At 40.8% G+C, this 19,812-nt stretch overlaps 2 protein-coding genes across 7 annotated transcripts in view; both read left to right on the top strand.

The window, feature by feature from the left end:
* LOC146498537 (protein NLRC3-like) overlaps positions 1 to 19,812 on the top strand; it is an 80,340-nt gene that overhangs the window by 48,714 nt on the left and 11,814 nt on the right. For 2 of the 6 annotated variants that reach the window (XM_085139915.1, XM_085139916.1), the window contains one exon: positions 18,955 to 19,128. In XM_085139915.1, coding sequence (XP_084996041.1) covers positions 18,955 to 19,128 — 174 coding nt within the window. Of the gene's footprint in view, positions 1 to 5,216; positions 5,328 to 11,603; positions 11,989 to 12,244; positions 12,347 to 13,049; positions 13,129 to 14,964; positions 15,167 to 15,320; positions 17,122 to 18,547; positions 18,722 to 18,954; positions 19,129 to 19,812 lie in introns of those variants that run through there. The other 4 variants (XM_085139919.1, XM_085139922.1, XM_085139923.1 and 1 more) reach the window with 4 other exon arrangements.
* LOC146498534 (protein NLRC3-like) overlaps positions 19,044 to 19,812 on the top strand; it is a 64,951-nt gene continuing 64,182 nt past the window's right edge. The window contains exon 1 of the mRNA XM_085139949.1: positions 19,044 to 19,128. The gene's annotated coding sequence lies outside the window, so the exon portion shown is untranslated. The remainder of the gene's footprint in view (positions 19,129 to 19,812) is intronic.

Genomic DNA, 19,812 nt, shown 5'->3' with positions numbered 1-19,812 from the left:
GTTTTATTTCCTGATGTTCTTATGTGTCCTACATGTTTCACTCGCCAATTCTGAATTATAACTAACATTAAAAACATGTTTAAGGAGGAGAGAGAGCAAATAAATTCGATTAACAGCTGATCTTTGGGTTTTTGTTCAGTCATCAGCGTGACCTGATAAACACATAAAAGAGATAACGTTGGTGTTTCCTCATGTAGTAACTGCTTTAACTGTACAAAGGTTGTTCGACACTATGACACACATACAGACTTCATGATGTTCGACTAATATTTTTATTGTGAATATTAATCATGAGGGTAAACGGACCTGTACACCACAGAGCGAGGTCAGCATGTCCACGATATCTTCAGCTCTCTGAGATAACACAGAGTTTCCCAGCTGACTAATCTAACTGTCATCTACGAATAATTCACGGCTCATATCAATATGATTTTACAGAAAATCATCCTTAATACTGCCAACTATTCCAGAGACGTGAACATCTACAGCATAAAGAACACACAAATATAGCAGTCTAACAACACTGTAACAGAGATGAACCGTCAGTTTGTCACAGATCAAAGTGGAATGAAAGCGATTGGTTGAACAGGTGTGATCTGTGTTTTCTGCATTTTCATCAGCGTCAGAGACTCAGCAGCAGATTAGAATAACAGTTATACATTTAATAAATCACCAAATGAATCCAAGAAACGAGCAAACCTGTTCAGACAGTTTGAGTTTGTGTTCCCTCAGCTGCAGACTCGCTGCTGTTTAAATGTTTGAGAGGAAGATTAGATATAAAGCAAACGTCAAACATAGACTCAGTCTGCGTTCACATTTGATAGGAGGCCAGGACGGATAATGGCTGTGTCCTGTTTTAAGATCATACATGTAAAATTGTTGTCTGACCTCCGTCGATCCAGCCGCTCAGAGTTAACTGAAGTTAACCTGGATAAATGATAGTTAAGGAGTATCACAGATAACACCCACGTGAGCTGTGTGACTGTTCACCACTACACTGAAATCAGTAGCTATTACTGAAATACACGTGCTATTTCATAAACTATGATATAAATAGGGAGGTCCTACTAACATGTTTAGTTTTAAAGGACACCTTCCTGCCTTTAGTCTCATTCATGAGCAGTATTAGTTTTCTTCTAACATCCAGAAGTCTGCACCATGTGTTTCATAGTTTGTAACAAACCTTGACAGTTAAACATAACATGACCGAAAAAGAAAATAAATAAATAAATGAATAAAAAGAGAGAGAGAGAAAAAATCACACAAATTATATGTTAACCTCATTTATTTTTAGTTAAGTAAACTCTAAAAATTCTAACAGATCGCTGGTGCTTAGAATAACTATTAAAAAACAGATGATATAATATTTCTGTCCAGGTTGCAGTCTGCATTATGAACATGTAGTTGGAAACTCTGCTCCTCTCGGTGGAAATGCGCCTTCTCTTTCCTCTTTGTATAAAAACATTTTAAAAGTCAGTTTAATCTCAAAATTCACTGTTAAATCCAAAACACACCAGATAAAGAAAAGCGAATGGTTCAGTCTAACACATGTGCCAGTGAACCATTAAACGTCTGTAAAACTGTGCAGTTCTGAAACGTAACTTTAACCTCAGCCAAACCGATTTGCTCAGTTGTAAATAAAACAGCGAAGTAAACGTGACCCGACAGACAAAACCTGAGTGAATTAAGTCCAGCGTTTAACACTGAGAGCTAAAACTCAGCTGAGGTTTCAAAGCTGTGCCGGTGATTGGAAGTGGGTTCGCCTATAAAGTGCTCTGTTGGGAAACAAGCTCCAGCAACTCTGCGCTCGGGAAAAACTATATTTACTTATCATGTGCAGAAAAATGTGCTGACGTTGCGTAATATCGAGCACCGGCTGCCCAGTTAAACTGTGACTATCACCAGGTAACGTGGGCGTGTTTCTTGAATTAGCAGCAGGTGTTAAACAGCTGACAGGTGAGGAGGAGGATGCATGCAGGTAAACTGAGGGCCTGTTGAGCTGATCGCTGGTGTCGTGAGAAAAATGTCAGCTCGTTCTTTATGTTACAGAAGCACAGAGACACAAGAGCAGGTGGAAAGAGACGATCGTTCGGTGAAAATGAGAATCTGCGAATGCAACATGTGGAACACGGAGAGTGGAATATGTAAACAAACCGGTTAACGTAACCCCCTCGGTGCACTCTGCATGCTGACTGTTAGCAGAGCTACTGAAATCTCTGAAAACATCTGAGCACAAACATGTTCTATGTTGACAACCTGACCAGACGTGAAGATTACAGCGCGACATTCGCGGCTAAAACACTGTTAAAAGTGTAGTTGGTGACAGAAAAACGGGCTATTTTAAAACTACACCACCACCATTGCTGCCTGTGATTTGAAATGCATTCTGGGATACCTGGCTGCCCCAAGTCTACACAAGCAATTGATTATCTAGGATCGACCTGTTTTGACTTACTTTGCACGGCAACCAATCAAATGTTAGAGAAGCTGCATGGGCAGCGTTAACCCCGCCCCCTGCGTTCGATGGGTGAGGTTGACAGATAAAATTAATTCAAGATGAGAGCCAGGCGCCAGGACTGCCAAAATGAAATAAATAAATATATCATTAAATAATTAATTAAATGTCTCAATAATTAATTAAAATGTGAAATACATAATTAATTAATGACGTGTGTCATAACTATTTATTTAATTAATTAATTCCAATTTTAATTAATTATTGCCACATTTAATTAATTATTTAATGGTGTATTTAATTAATTCATTATGGCAGTCCTGGCGTTCCATACGGGACAACGACAGGAAAAGACATTTTTAAAACGCATGTCAAAGTGTAACGACATGAAACTGTCCTGGGACAAACTTGTTGGACTTACAACAGATGGAGCGCCGGTGTTGTGCGGTGAAAAAAGTGGACTAGTCAGCAGGATGCGAGTAAAGATGCAGGAGAACTGTACCGGTGAGTTAACAGCAGATCACTGCATCACACACCAGGAAACGCTGTGTGGTAAAGTCCTAAAAATGGAGCATGTATTGATCACCGTAACACAGACCGTAAATTTGATCTGAGCTAAAAGTTTAAATCACCGTCAGTTTCAGTCTTTTATGTGGGAAATAGATTCAGAGTTTGCCGACATTCCTCATCATACAGAGGTCCGCTGGCTGAGTTGGGATAAAAGTTCTAGAGTTTTTGAGCTCAGCAAGGAAACCTGTCAGTTCATGGACATGTATGATGTCATGTCACTAATGCACCAGTGCAGCCTGCCTCACTTTCCCTGTTGCAGTAATGTTGAACCAAGTCAGCCGACTTTGCTGCACCTGTGCAGATTCAGATGGAGCTGCAGTGTAATGATGCACTCAGGGAAAGTACGACACTGAACGGCCCGCACAGTTTATTAGCTCCACCCCTGCAGCAACGCCCAGCTCCGTCTACATGCGGCTCCAACCTTGTGTTTGCTTTCATTTATTTTTTCTGGGGTTTTGGCAGCATGTTCATATTTCTAACTTGCATAATTTTGACAGGATATATTTTTATGAAGAGCAAAATATTTAAAGTTAAAGTTTATTTTTTAAGTTTATTTAATCTGTAATAATATTCCTGTCTGTTTTTATTCATATTTTGTGGAGTTTATATACTGCTGGGCGGGTGCTATGATGTTATTGATGTTGAACTTGTTTTATCTAATTTTATGTATAAGGTTAGTTATTAGAGTTTCCAACCGTCCCATAAAAAACGGAATGGTCTCGTATTCAGAGAAAATATTGCGCGATTTATTCTGTCTTTGCTGCACAGCTGCCTCTTCTTCTCTCATTCTCTCCTGTTTCTACTTCAATCATGAAACTGATCAATGATCAGCTGATTTTGCCAGTATTTTCCCACATTTTCTAGATACTGCACCAGTACTGTGTGTAAAATGCCATCAAAAAGTCAGTTTAATTTTTCTTCTTTCTCACCTGTCTTTCTGTCTCCTCTCACTTTTTAAAGGTTGCCATGTTAGAAAAAATATTTTGCCCTGCCATGCTGTTTATTAATGTGGCAAATGAATGGTTTATGAAAATATATCTAAATCTGTCATCAGTAATCAGTAATGATCATGTCTCACCTCTAGTCTTCTCTGTCTTAATTTCAGGTTTTCACCATGTGTTGTAGATAGTTCAGGAGGTTAACTCGACCAAGCAGTCTACTTTCGGGTACTGTTTAGAACAGCAGAATAGGGAGGATGGTGTAGGTTTAAGTTTATTAGATTGATGCATATATACCAACAAGACAGTGTACATCACTGTGACAACAGCGTTTGTTTTCATTCAAAGGATTTATGGTTTTTCCTGTAATACCTGGTGGGCCGGTCTCTACCCATATGGAAAAGAAATGAGTAAATCACGTAAGTCTTATATGATTTACTCATTAAAGCGGCCACTTTCTCATTACTTTCATATATTGTTTTAGTAAGTATCCAAAACATACAAGTTTCATTATATAATTTTTCAAGGGATCTTAAATCTGTTTTCACTCTTGTATGCTTTTCATACAAGTTTCACACGAGACAGATACAAACTTTATAAGATTTATAAATATCTTTTCCATATGGGTAGTCAAAATGCCTGGGCCCATTTTTTGTCCCAGTCCAGCCCTGAATATAATCATCAGTGTTTGAGCAGCTATGATATCAGGGACAATCGAGACATGTGTGACAATACTGAACATGTCACATGACACACCTTAAACATCATGTGATCCACTCTCAGTCTGCACTTTCATTCATGTCTTCAACAGGTTGAAATGAGCTTTGAAGAAACATTCAGAGAAATAAATCTTTCATGGATTCATGTGAGCAGCAGATGAACTTTGTACCAACAACATCTTCAATAACAGAGTCTGAATGAAGCTCAGGTGTTGATGCTGCTCACTGATTGGACGGTTGGTTTCAGCTCTGCTCTCAGTCTTTCCTGCACAGGTGAAGGTAGAAAGTGTGACTGGATCTATAGACTGGAAACAGAGAAACATGCTGAACATTTGAAGCTTTGCAGCAGAAATGTTCATGTTACAAATACAGCAGAGCTGATCTGGGATCAGTGTGTTCACACCTGCAGCTACAACAAGGTTTCATGTCTCCACACGTCAGCATGTGAACTTTACTCTGACTCAGTCTGAGCAGTCAGACGCATATTTTTAAAGTTAACACATCAGCACACACAGAGCTGAGCCCCTCCCACCTGTGCTGAGTTTCAGGTGGAGCCCCGCCTCCTTCCAGGAAGCAGCTCACCTGTGTGTCCGTGTTTAGTGTCCAGGTGTGGAGTGGCGCTTGTTGTTGGTGTGTGAAGAAACTGTAAGTTTGCTTTGTTTCCTCCTTTAACAGTTTGTCTTTAGGAACTTTACTGTTTGTTCAGCTCATGTTTGATTTCTTCACACAACAAACTGTGTGTGTTTGTATTTCCGGTCTCTCCATTAAAGTCAGTGTGTAATGTTTTCCTGGCTAACATCAGCTGTGTGCAGCTTAGTTCCAGCACAAATCTGCCGCTCCATAGTTCACGGTAACGGACTCACAGCTGGACCAACGAGGCCGAGTGTGTCCGCCACTCTGAGCTACCTTCGTGTTTGTGTACTTGTAGTTTGTACTTTGAGTTCACTCAGAGTCCACAGAGAACGCAGCGTACGTGATGACGTCAGCCCTTTACCTCCTTTACTGTCACTGTGATTAATATAGGGCTTTGAAGTTGACGTCACGCCGCAATGCATTGTGGGAGCGCGGCGCCATGTTCGGGGTCTACGAATCAAAACAAACACACTGTGTTGGAACGACGATTACAAGATGCTTAAAAGCAGCTCCAAAGAAACGGACGGTATAGAGACCGATTGCGCTCAGAGGCGAAGCGGCGGTACTTGCAGAAAATAGCGTGCATTGGAAATGTGGACCCGTATGAAATACGGCCGTGGAGTAGAAACCCTGAAGACCAACCGCTACTGACATAGCCTGACATATTTTCGTACCTTATCTGTGGAGTCAGCGCGTACAAGTCGTCATTCAAACAAAGGTAAGTCAGCTCGAGTACTGCGTGTGAAATGCGTTTGATTTCCCTGCAAACATTCACATTAGTGCAGCATAAATTCATTCATGAGGGGAAACTACAGTGAGAACATGTGGAGGCTGTTAGAGGGATAACATGGTGAGTTCAGTGCATTGATGAGACATTGTCCTGAAGGATTTAGTTATTCTCTATGGTTAAAGAAATTGCAATGATTTATTCATATTTATTATAAATAATTCTAATTATACATCTTGCTTCCATATTTGTATCCTGTGTCACTAAAAATACATTTTATTTTAACTTTATACATTGATTAATGACCTGCAGAATATCCTTATCATATTAATTGATTCATAATTGTCACTTTATGCTTTCTCCATCTCTAAAGTGATGACATCCTTGCATTACATACTTTAGGTTCATTTTCTGCAGGCAGGTTTCTGACAGAGAACAGGCAGATTTACACTTTAACATGCAGCGTTCTATAGATGGACACATAAAAAAATGAAAAATTACATGTATGTACTAACTTTCTAAACACTTTCTTACATTTATGATAAAGTAGATTAAACACATTTATGTCGGCCTTGGCTCATAGTTCTTGTCTTTAAATTAAATTTGTCTGTTTCAGGTACTGCACTCTCAAAGACTGAATGAACCAGCATTGCAGCCATGGGTCACTGTGAGCATCACAGGGAAGGGTGAAGCCGCCCGCTGCACCCGTGGAGACCTGCACCCATGTCACTGCTCTTCTGTTTAATGTAGAAGCAACAGTGTTGATCTGTGGCACAAGGACTGTTACAGATGAACCTGCATGCTGGGTTATGGGAATATGGGAATATGTACTGACTGAGTCCCACTGTTCAAAAATTGAATAAAGAAACAAACTAATGTTTGCCTTTTTTTTTTATTATTAAAACCACTTTATAGAACATCACATCCGTTACAATGTAGAATCCATATCATTTATAGTTTACAAGTGACAAAATGTTTACATGATATCACCCACTACTAATATTACTTTAATTACTGTATCTTTTGAAAAATACCGCTATTTATACAGCAAAAGACTTAGGAATGTTTAACAGGAGCAGGTTTCATTTTTCCCTGGTTTTATTATCACACTGTTCACCAAACGCAGCAAACCCTCACCATCTTATCCAGAAGGGTCACCTCTTCACCCTCACATGGAAGAAGTAATCTGATTGGCATGGTGGTTTGTTTGAAGCAGGTCCCTTGTGTAGCACTGGAACTCAGTCATGATGTTTCATCCATTTCATAAGGTTGGTTTGCTGCAATAACGCCAAATAATTAGCAACTCTATAAACAGAACGTATATATCTGCAAAATCACTCAGTAGGATGTTTGTTCTAATTTGCTATGACCTCAGAGCGCATCGAAAATAAAACTAATAGGCTATAAAGAGTGATATGAACATATTTAGAACTTACCGGAATGAAAATGTCTGGAGCACCAACAGATATTTGGAGATGGAAGAGAACTGGATATCAGCTGGTCCCACACCTGCTATCCAGGCTACACGCCTTCGTTTGCTAACATCGATACACGAGCTGCCTCATGTTGCTTCCAGGTTGGGAAAGAATGAAAAGATAAACCATTTTCAAGCTTATTCTCTTGCCGGTGTTCCAGATCTACTGGCGTTTAGATCAACTGGCGTTGGTCGAACAGATGTTTGGCAGTCTTGCGTTTCAGGAGCTGCTACCGACAAATCAGCAAAAACACGCCAAATGTGTCACCTGTGACACTTGTGAGGTTATCTCAAACACACTCCGTCAGTCTTGATGCCGTTGAACAACAAAATGTTTACAAATGTTTCGAGTTTACCTGGTGATATCCTCATGCGCGACGCGATCGCGAAAACAGCAAACAATTAACACCACGCCGATGTTGTTCACCGGACAGCAAGAGTAAACGATCGGGAGACTCTTGTCGTCGTTATCGTTCCCCTCGCACGTTTTATTTCTCCGGTTTCAGCGTTTTTGCTTCACAACTAAAGCGAGCAGTTTACTTTGTGCACTAACATGGACTCGAATCAACCAGCGCCACCTCTGGCCAAATGCCACAGCCTACAGCCAGATCAACTTGTGACACACATCTGCAGCACGTTTGAATTCGTTTCATGCACATTTGTACCTTTCAATTGTCTCTGTCTGTGCGTCATGCAAATAAACCTTTGACAAGAATCCATCCATCCATTCGCTTCCGCTTATCCTTTTCAGGGTCGCGGGGGGCGCTGGAGCCTATCCCAGCTGTCATAGGGCGAGAGGCGGGGTACACCCTGGACAGGTCGCCAGTCTGTCGCAGGGCCAACACACAGGGACAGACAACCATTCGCACTCACATTCACTCGCACATTCACACCTAGTGACAATTTGGATTATCCAATTAACCTGTCCCCACAAGCTGCATGTCTTTGGACGGTGTTGATCCTTTGACAAGAATGAAATGATATCATATATTTATTATTGGCCTACATTTGTACAAAATTCCAAATTATATACACAAAGTCATAGAAATCACCACCCCTGTTCATCATGATTTTAATATTCTCTTTTTCCATAACAATAAAATACGCCTTGGAATATGACACATCAGTATTCCATTAGTGTTGTCACATCACATCCTGTAAGCAGAGTCTGTCTGTGTCTTTTCTCTGGAAATGAATATTTCCAGCCAATATAGGCGATCCATCAACATGGAGAGTTGGTAGTTATATACAGTCTGTATAAGTGTGGTTAATCTAATGAACATTTGTAAGGAGATGGCAGTTACTGTGAATTCACAGCAGTTACACAGTGATTAGTAATAAACAGCCAGTGAGAGTGAGTGGATTTAAGAAAGTCAGTGACTCAGGTGTGTCGATTGGTTTGTCAACTGTTTATGAGTCTGGAGAAGACGTAGAAATCTTTTTTTTTTTTTTAAATCTAAGTTAGGAAGATTCATGTTGTAAAACAAGCACTTTTTGTGAGAAATGCAAGAAGTACATCTGCAGAAAGCACACAGTTACATTCTGTCCATCATGTGGACAAAAATGAAAATGTTGAACATTGAAAAACTGAGAACGTTGGGCAAGTTCAACAGAAATGTGTTTGTAAGAACGAAAAACCAAATTGTTCCTGAAAATAGTTATGGAAAGTCTAACTGTTGCATGTCTGTGTTCTACATGTTGATCTGATGGAAAATAAAGTTGCTGTTGTTTTATTGCAGTTTTTTGACGGTTCTGAGTGGATTTACACAGTACGGGTCAAAATGACCCGCAACAAAATCAATTTCATATTTTTTTTTTCAACATAATACAAGGGTTAATTTCCAACACTTGCATATGATCTTCAATTTGTAGCAGATCCACTATCACACAGCAGCAGGAGCAGTCTCCAATGGAGGTCAATCCACTGCTGCCACCCGTGGCCAAGTAGCATAGCCTACTACTAGATTAACTTGTGACACATCTGCACCTGCTGCTATGATCACATTGAGTAGAGGCTGAGTGGCTGCACTTGCCCCTGGTACATCCACATCTACCCACAAACATGTTGAAAGATGCAATCCCAGCAATGTGGATAGTCAACACTAAAAACAATCAGTAAGCAAAGACAACAGAGATCACTTTTTTCTGTTTATTTAGCACCCACAACATTTGTAGTTGCCTTCTGCACAGGGGAAGTCCACACACACTGTGTGGTACCACTTTCCGCAGAAAGTGCATTCAATCTGCAAGATTAAATGAGATTGTCAGAGTCATTGTCTGACTGTTTATTACTAATCACTGTGTACCTGCTGTACATTCACAGTAACTGCCATCACCTTACAAATGTTTATTAGATTGACCACACTTATGCAGACTGTATATAACTACCAACTCTAAAATGTTTGTTCGCAGAGAAAACACACAGACAGACTACACTAATGACATGTGATGTTACAACACTAGTGACATATTAGTGTCATTTCATTCATGTCAAAGGTTTATTTGCATGACGCACAAACGGACACAGTTGAAAGGTACAAATGTGCATGAAACGAATTCAAACGTGCTGCAGATGTGTGTCACAGGTTGATCTGGCTGTAGGCTGTGGCACTTGGCCAGAGGTGGCGCTGGTTGACTCGAGTCCATGTTAGTGCACAAAGTAAACTGCTCGCTTTAGTTGTGAAGCAAAAACGCTGAAACCGGAGAAATAAAACGTGCGAGGGGAACGATAACGACGACAAGAGTCTCCCGATCGTTTACTCTTGCTGTCCTGTGAACAACATCGGCGTGGTGTTAATTGTTTGCTGTTTTCGCGATCGCGTCGCGCATGAGGATATCACCAGGTAAACTCGCGACATTTTTAAACATTTTGTTGTTCAACGGCATCAAGACTGACGGAGTGTGTTCGAGATAACCTCACAAGTGTCACAGGTGACACATTTGGCGTGTTTTTGCTGATTTGTCGGTAGCAGCTCCTGGAACGCAAGACTGCCAAACATCTGTTCGACCAACGCCAGTTGATCTAAATGCCAGTAGATCTGGAACACCGGTCGTGCGATCGAACATTGCAGCGGACCACACAGCAAATACGAACCGTGGCTGTTGTGTGTGCCTTCGCTCCAGGCCAAAATCCTTTCCACGCCCACCCCCGTGACATCACGCTCCAAAGCCCTATTTACACACCACACGAGACACCTGACAGCATGTTAACGCTAAGCTAAAGCTAAGCTAACGCTAAGCTAGCCAAGAAGCCAGAGTGACGTTAAAGCTGAGTAAACACTGACCCCAGACCAGCACCGTGATAAAGCACAGCTGCTGCTGCTGAACCTGAACAGGTAACAAAGTGATGAGCAGTCAGGCTGCAGGTTTCTACCTGTTCATGTTTCTACAGTAGAATCACTTTGAAGTGTCTTTGTGCTGTTTCATCTTTGATTTGTGTTCATAAACACTCAGAGAAAGATCACGTGACCTCATCAGGATCTGTGTTGGTGTGTGGGGCTGTACCTCAGCTTTAGATTATGGTGATTATGAGACAGTGTTTCAGCTCATTTTACACAGTAACATGAAAGTACTGTTATGAGGAGTAATGAAGTAACATACTCCATTACTTTTAATTAAAGTGTTCTGTGTAATATGTGTAATAATGACTTTTTTGAGTAACTTCATCTCTGTCAATAACAACATTCATACGTGGAATAAAAACACATCAGTGGATCATTGCTGGAGCTGCCTGGACTTCAGTCTTCAGGATTTCAACCAACAGCATCAACATGCTGCTCCACATGTCTGTGCTCCACATGTTTGTGCTCCACATGTCTGTGCTCCAGATGTTTGTGCTCCAGATGTCTGTGCTCCAGATGTCTGTGCTCCAGATGTCTGTGCTCCAGATGTTTGTGCTCCACATGTTTGTGCTCCACATGTTTGTGCTCCACATGTTTGTGATCCAGATGTTTGTGCTCCTGGTGATCAGACTCGCAGTTTCATCCTTGAAATAAGTGTTTATATTGTTGTTATATTGTTGACCCACCATTGATCATGTGTCTCATCACATGATCAATAGTGGATCAGCGACATGCTTTCTTTCCGTCTCAGGTTTAAATATCTGGGACTCTCCACCGTTTGGTTTTAAAACTGAAGAAGCTTCTCGGATGAAACGTCTTCCAGAAACTTAAAGAAGTCTCTATTTTCTTTCTAAGCTCCTTAGATCACATGACCTGGATGACTGAACCTACAGACATATTGACCTGGTTTCTAGGTTACATGACAGGTCAGAGGTCAGCGACTGTAACTCAGTTACTCCTGTTAATGTGAACTCACTGAGTGTTTGTGGTTTACCTCTCAGACTGACTGAAGATGATGATGGAGGAAGAGGAGGACAGAGCAGAGTCTGCAGGGTCCAGCTGTCCGTCTGTGAGGAGTGACCGGTCCAAAGATCAAAATCCACACTTCAGTGCTGAACCTGGACCAACGAGGTCAGAGAGCTGAACTCACTGAGTTACAGAAATAATTCTGCACTGACATTATAATCAGTGTTGATTCTGGTTGATTGTCTGACTGTGTTTGTGAGCTGAGAGGAAATGAAAATGAATTTGTAACAAAAATCAGTTTTGTCCAGTTTTCCTGTAAAAAGCTGAACTCTAATCTAAGAGGACTGTTACTGACAGGAAACAGCTGCATTATCTGCAGTCTGTGTGATCACAGCTGCTTCAATCATGTTTGTGTATGCAGAGGTCAGAGGTCACAGTCTGCAGGGTCCAGCTGTCCGTCTGTGAGGAGTGACGTGTCCAAAGATGAACCTCCATTCTTCAGTGGTGAACCTGGACCAACGAGGTCAGAGAGCTGTGATGACTCCTTTACATGTTTGTGTTTCCTGGATAAATATGACCTGAAACATCCTCAGATTGTTACAAAGATTCATTAAAAAGAAAACAATGAAAGAGAAAAGATCCAAATGTTAGACTTGGTCATTTGCTGTTTGAGGACAGTGATGCTCATATCTGTGGGGAAAGTGTGACCTGAGTGGGTTCATGTTTGTCTTTAAAGAACAGAGCTGCTCTGATTCTCTTTGTGTCTGATCTGTTAAACAGTCTGAGAGGTCACACAGAGACCCAGCAGCTAAAGCCTGGATCATACTGGCTGCTGTTAATGAGACTCCATCAGGACAACACTGAGCCACAGTGGTGTTCATGGAAATCAATCAATAAATTCAACTTTACACTGTATTACCAAAGTACTGACTCGTCTGCCTTCACACACATGTAAACTTGAGTGACATCATATTCTGAGTCCACAGCATTCAATATGATGTCAGCCAAGAGTTCAACATATAACAGCTTAAACTGTTCTAAAAAGGTTTTTTTCACAGGTTTAAAAGTGTTTACGGGAATTTTTAACAGTTCTTTCAGAAGCACATACGTGAGGTTAGACACAGGAAGCAGCAACACTGACTGAACACAGCTTTTAGAGGCTAAATTCACATTTTAATAATGAAAGTGGCTTCATGTGTGTGTGTGTGTCCATGGTTCCTCCACAGAGTGGACCAGCAGAGCTCAGAGGTTCCCAGTGGTCAGTCTGCCCAGCAGCATCAAACACAGCTGGACTCCATGTTTATGGTCTGTACATGTACAACAACTACTTTATTATTAATATTAATAATAATACATTTATTTATAGGTCGCTTTCAGAACACCAAGGACTCTGTGGACTAAATGACCAAAAGAAACAAACTTTGTAATCAGACGGTGCAAATGTGATCACAGGGAAACGTTTTAAACATCGAGGCTTTAAACAAAAACCAAAGAGAAACAGTTTGTAGTCGAGATCAGTGGGAATGAAGCTGAATAACTGTTTCTTCAATAACTTTGAGAAATAAATGACAAATATGATGGAAATTAGCAGCATTAGCACTTACTAATGATGTGAGTCGACACTCTGCTGTATTGAGACGACCACATTAGGTGGTCCTCAACTGTAATGGAAACCAATGGCTCCAGTCGATCTGAGCAGCTACTAATAGAAACGGGGCCATAGATGTGTTTGTGCTTTATAACAGTGAATCACAGGATTTTTACATTACAGATAAAATCTCATGTTGTTTGTTAAAGTGTGCAGTTCAGGGTGTGTTACTAAAACTGTTGTTTGCTCACTTTCCAAAGACCCAGCCCCCATAAAAAGCAGCCAAACAGCTCTAAGAGTTACACACACACGCATATCTATCAAGTTTACTCTGGTCTAATATACTTGGATTTAGCTTGAAGAATGTTCCTGTACGAGGACTGAAAATGATTTAAAAAGCAGCCAATGTCCAAAGAACAACTTTGACACACCTTCATAAAGCCTGCAGAGCAAAAGAAAAACTAGCTGAAAGTCTGGCTGCTCTTATGAAAAGTACAGAGAAATTATGGGTCGTTCAACACTTGTGCACAATATAAGAGTTTAAATAAATCTAAAGAGTAACTCAAAATCCTACAATCATACTGAGAAAATCATCTACAGCTAACTATCCAAGTGGATTTGTTTAAGACAGCTCCATCTGCTGGTGGCCCTCTGCAGGTGCATGAAAGGGGCGTGTTTATAGTGAAAGTAGTAGAGAAAGTAAACCCCATGGGAAGGAGGGAGGACTCTCAGCAGCTTCCAGCTCATATTCAGACATTTGACTTCTCACTGAAAGCAGCTAGTTTGAGTGTCTGTACCTTAATTAGAAGAGATAACATGGCCATAGTAATTAGAGTTGATTGGGCAATGCTGTCCTTGTAATGTACTTTATGACTTTTATACATCTGTTTGTGGACAAGTCCCAGTTTTTCTGTAGAGCCTCTCAAGTTGGTGACAGCAGTCAAAGTTCACGTGTAAACCAGAGCAACAAATCAGGTCCAAATGTGTTGTTCACAGTGAGTGGGATCATCAGTATGTTGCTATGTTAACATCCTGCAGCAGGATATGTTTGGTCAGCTGGTTCACATTTCCTCAGGACCTTCTTGATGTGATGTTCTTCTGCGTCCCTGGCTGCTGTGTCTGAGGGGATGGCGTTTGTTCTGTGTTGTAGCGTCCTGATGACGCCCAGTTTGTGCTCCAGTGGATGATGAGAGTCAAACCTTAAATACTGATCTGTATGCATAAACAGAGTGAACCTTTAAGACCAGTTGTCTGTATGATCAACTCTGTCACCTATAACATCTTCAAGTTTCTGGCTTCGATCATCAACCTGTTGATAGTTCAGCTCTGAACACCAGTGAAATTCTTCTCCCACTGAAATCGCTGCATTCATATGAACAGAATCAACGTTTTGGGACCGTGGAGTTGTGGAGAATGTCTCCGTTAATCAGATAAAGTCAAACTTATAATTGGTGAAGAGATCGTGGATGATATGCCCCTTGATCGTAAAGAAGTGGATGTTGTGTAGACTGAAGTTCAGAGTGGTGGTTCATTCATAAAGTATTCTGTTCCAGCTGCTGGAGGACAACATCATCACTTTTGTGAAGAACGAGCTGAAGAAGATCCAGAAGGCTCTGAATCCAAATAAGCCCCAGTGCTTGGAGTTTCAGAGGGAGGATGATGAGCAGAGGAGCAGCAGAGAGGCATTTGTGAAGATCGCAGTGGACTTCCTGAGGAGAATGAAGCAGGAGGAGCTGGCTGACCGTCTGCAGAGACGTAAGAGGATTTCTTACTTAAGGTTTTAAGCTGTTAGATAAATGAGACACTCATGACACCAGTGTGTTAAGTCATTTCTCAGTGGGTCAGAAAATGTCATCAGCGTTTTGTAAAATATATTTGTTGAAGTTGTATTTTTATTATTATTATTCAGAACTTCCAGCTGCAGTTTGTCATCGTAACCTTAAATCTGCTCTGAAGAAGAAGTTCCAGTGTGTGTTTGAGGGCATCGCTAAAGCAGGAAACCCAACCCTTCTGAATCAGATCTACACAGAGCTCTACATCACAGAGGGAGGGACTGCAGAGGTCAATGATGAACATGAGGTCAGACAGATTGAAACAGCATCCAGGAAACCAGACAGACCAGAAACAACCATCAGACAAGAAGACATCTTTAAACTCCCACCTGGAAGAGATGAACCAATCAGAACAGTGCTGACAAAGGGAGTGGCTGGCATTGGGAAAACAGTCTTAACACAGAAATACACCCTGGACTGGGCTGAAGACAAAGCCAACCAGGACATGCAGTTCATGTTTCCATTCACTTTCAGAGAGCTGAATGTGCTGAAAGAGGAAAAGTTCAGCTTGGTGGGACTTGTTCATCACTTCTTTACTGAAACCAAAGAAGCAGGAATCTGCAGCTTTGAAGACTTCCAGGTTGTGTTCATCTTTGATGGTCTGGATGAGTGTCGACTTCCTCTGGACTTCCACAAAACTACAATCCTAACTGACACTAGAAAGTCCACCTCAGTGGATGTGCTGCTGACAAACCTCATCAGGGGGAAACTGCTTCCCTCTGCTCGCCTCTGGATAACCACACGACCTGCAGCAGCCAATCAGATCCCTCCTGACTGTGTTGGCATGGTGACAGAGGTCAGAGGGTTCACTGACCCACAGAAGGAGGAGTACTTCATGAAGAGATTCAGAGATGAGGAGCAGGCCAGCAGGATCATCTCCCACATCAAGACATCACGAAGCCTCCACATCATGTGCCACATCCCAGTCTTCTGCTGGATCACTGCTACAGTTCTGGAGGATGTGCTGGAAACCAGAGAAGGAGGACAGCTGCCCAAGACCCTGACTGAGATGTACATCCACTTCCTGGTGGTTCAGGCCAAAGTGAAGAAGGTCAAGTATGATGGAGGAGCTGAGACAGATCCACACTGGAGTCCAGAGAGCAGGAAGATGATTAAGTCTCTGGGAAAACTGGCTTTTGATCAGCTGCAGAAAGGAAACCTGATCTTCTATGAATCAGACCTGACAGAGTGTGGCATCGATATCAGAGCAGCCTCAAGGTACTCAGGAGTGTTCACACAGATCTTTAAAGAGGAGAGAGGACTGTACCAGGACAAGGTGTTCTGCTTCATCCATCTGAGTGTTCAGGAGTTTCTGGCTGCTCTTCATGTCCATCTGACCTTCATCAACTCTGGACTCAATCTGCTGGAAGAACGACAATCAACCTCTAAGAAATCTAAATTATTTAACAAACTAAAACTCCAATCACTTCACCAGACTGCTGTGAATAAGGCCTTACAGAGTCCAAATGGACACCTGGACTTGTTCCTCCGCTTCCTCCTGGGTCTTTCACTGCAGACCAATCAGACTCTCCTACGAGGTCTGCTGACACAGACAGGAAGTAGCTCACAGACCAATCAGCAAACAGTTCAGTACATCAAGATTAATCTCAGTGATAATCTGTCTGCAGAGAAAAGCATCAATCTGTTCCACTGTCTGAATGAACTGAATGATCGTTCTCTAGTGGAGGAGATCCAACAGTCCCTGAGATCAGGAAGTCTCTCCACAGACGAACTGTCTCCTGCTCAGTGGTCAGCTCTGGTCTTCATCTTACTGTCATCAGAAAAAGATCTGGATGTGTTTGACCTGCAGAAATACTCTGCTTCAGAGGAGGCTCTTCTGAGGCTGCTGCCAGTGGTCAAAGCCTCCAACAAAGCTCTGTGAGTAAACATGTGATCAGGCTTTTATTTATAACATAAACAGTGTAATGTGTGATGGACCCTTAAAAACTTAAACATATTTTTTACATGATCATCAGCACTAAATACAGTATATTATAGTTAATGTTTGATAGCAGCAGTAAATGTCAGAGTGTCTTAAACATATCTGGGTGTCAGCTTTTATCAAAGTCATGTCCAGAATCATCCTGTAAGTAAAATTTATTTATACAGCAGCTTTCACAGGTCAAAAACCACAAAGTGCTTTACAATAGAAACAGGCAATAAAAAACACAGAAGATAAAAACATTAAACAGCAAACACTGAACATCATACAGCCTAAACTAGTTAAAGGCCACTCTGAATACTAGAGTCTGAATAAATGAGTTAGTGGGACCAGTAAAAGCCATTGACTGGAAGATCTCAGATGTGAGAAGAGCTGTAGGATTGTAGAAAGTCAGAAATATAGACTGGGACTAAAAGTAAGGACTAAATCTTTAAATAACGCCTAAAATGAACTGGTTACCAGTGTGAGAGATTAAACTGGAGTAATGTCCAGTCTATTTCATGTGCTGGTTAAAAGCCTCGCAGCATGATTCTGTACTGACTGAAGACGTTCAAAGACTGTGATGGACCCATAGGTGATCAACTCCCTCATTCCTCCTCTGGTCTTATTGCTCTGCATCAGTGCACTGCTCAGCTGAAGATGAGTTCACTTCTATATGTTACAATCTGCCTCACCAGTACAGTTCCAAGGATCTGCAGCTGCTGAATCAATTATATTCCTCGTGTTTCTTCTGGTTTCCTGTTGTTAGATCTGCATGCTTGATTGTTTTTCAATCTCTCCTATGCCGTGCACTTTGATTTCCGACTGTACACAGTCTGTGAACCATGACAATTTGTGACAGAATGCAATGATCTGTGAGGACCCGGAGGACACTGACATTTACACTGTGCAGAATGAGACTTGAGACTTTATCTCACTGCTTTGTGGACGACTGATGGAAGGACTAATAACTATATCTGCTTTAATTGAAATATTTTCCATGAAAATTTCACTGGTTCAGTCTCCCAGAATCTCTCAATCATATCTTGACCTTTTCCTAGAGTAACTAACCCTCACTCACCAGGATATGAGCCAGCCTTCCCTCTCATTGCTACATGCTTACAGTCTTGCCTATCACCTGTTCACAGAATGAGTCATCACTTGCTTTTGTTTAGCATTTAATGAGCAAGTTCCAGGTCTTTATATTTACACAGGGAACATTTTTAAACTAAAACGTTTTTTAGCCATTAATAGTAATGCACACTGGCATTTGTCTTTCTTTCAAAGGTTCAACACAAGAAGTGATTTAAATTAATCACAAACAGTTTGTTATCAAATGACAATTTTTCAGATTATGTTTTTATTTTTTTTTTTGGTTTTTAGGCTGAGTGTCCCTGACCTCTCAGACAGAGGCTGTGAAGCTCTGTCCTCTGCTCTCAGCTCCCAGTCCTCTATTCTGAGAGAGCTGCACCTGAGTATCAACAACCTGCAAGATCCAGGAGTGGAGTTTCTTTCTGCAGGACTGAGAAGTCCACACTGTAAACTGAATACTCTGAGGTGAGATCAAGTTATGTTGTGCTTTTCATCAATTGACAGAATTAACCAATAAGAAGCCACTAATTGGGAAAAAAGTCAGTTAAACTTCTGTAATAGTTTTATGTTAGTGTCATCTCCTAGTGTTGACTCTTAGTAAAAAAACAGGATTTATTGCAAAATCTAAAAACTCTTTTGTGCACCCTCATTGCAATTTAATAACAGTGTTTGTTTAATGTTTATCTGTCATTTTTCAGACTGAGTCACTGTAAGCTCTCAGAGAGAGGCTTTGAAGCGCTGTCCTCAGCTCTCAGCTCCCAGTCCTCTAGTCTGAGACAGCTGGACCTGAGTAACTCTGACCTGCAGGATTCAGGAGTGAAGCTTCTGTCTGCTGGAGTGAAGAGTCCACGCTGTAAAATGGAAACTCTCAGGTCAGGATTTAAAATGTTCCACTGATGATCATGTTAAACCTTATTTCTATTACTGCATAAACAGGAAATTGATTTTAAAAAAGTCTGAATGTAGAAATTAGTTTCTGGGGTTTTTAGTGACATTTGTTCACTTTCTGTCTTTCATTTGCAATGAAATGTCCCGTCTGCTCCTCTGAGTCCAAATTCTTTATTTTAGCAGTGTTTCATCCACCAAACCTTCTAGTTCGATTCCTGTATTCTGAAGGTTTTTACAGAGCTGTTTGTTCAGATATCAGAATTTGATTTTCAGAAAAATTTAGTAATAAAAATATAATCAATTGATTATTTCTGACCGAAAAGATGAAATATATATTTGGTCATAGTGATATGACTCATTGCCTCTTTTAAACACAAAATGTAAACAAAAATTCAAAACAATAGATTAATAGAAAACAGAATTTGACTGTTGAGCTTAAAGTGAGCTTGAATGTTATTCACTTCCTGTTTTATTTTGGTAGTTATTGTCTCTGGTTTTTACTTTTACTTCCTCCCCCGACATTGTCTACATCAGTTTCAGCTGTAGAAGATTTTGACTGTTTGATTTGTCACTTTTTTAAAACTATATTTGTTGACTTATAAACTATTGCTAAAATGTATTTTTATTAAAATACCAAATAATTTATTACTTTATCATCTAATTAGATT

The sequence above is a fragment of the Neolamprologus multifasciatus genome, chromosome 18, assembly GCF_963576455.1.
Source record: "Neolamprologus multifasciatus chromosome 18, fNeoMul1.2, whole genome shotgun sequence".
NCBI lineage: Eukaryota > Metazoa > Chordata > Actinopteri > Cichliformes > Cichlidae > Neolamprologus > Neolamprologus multifasciatus.
Note: the sequence above shows the minus strand (reverse complement) of the source record. Positions and strands in the feature narration are given on the sequence as shown.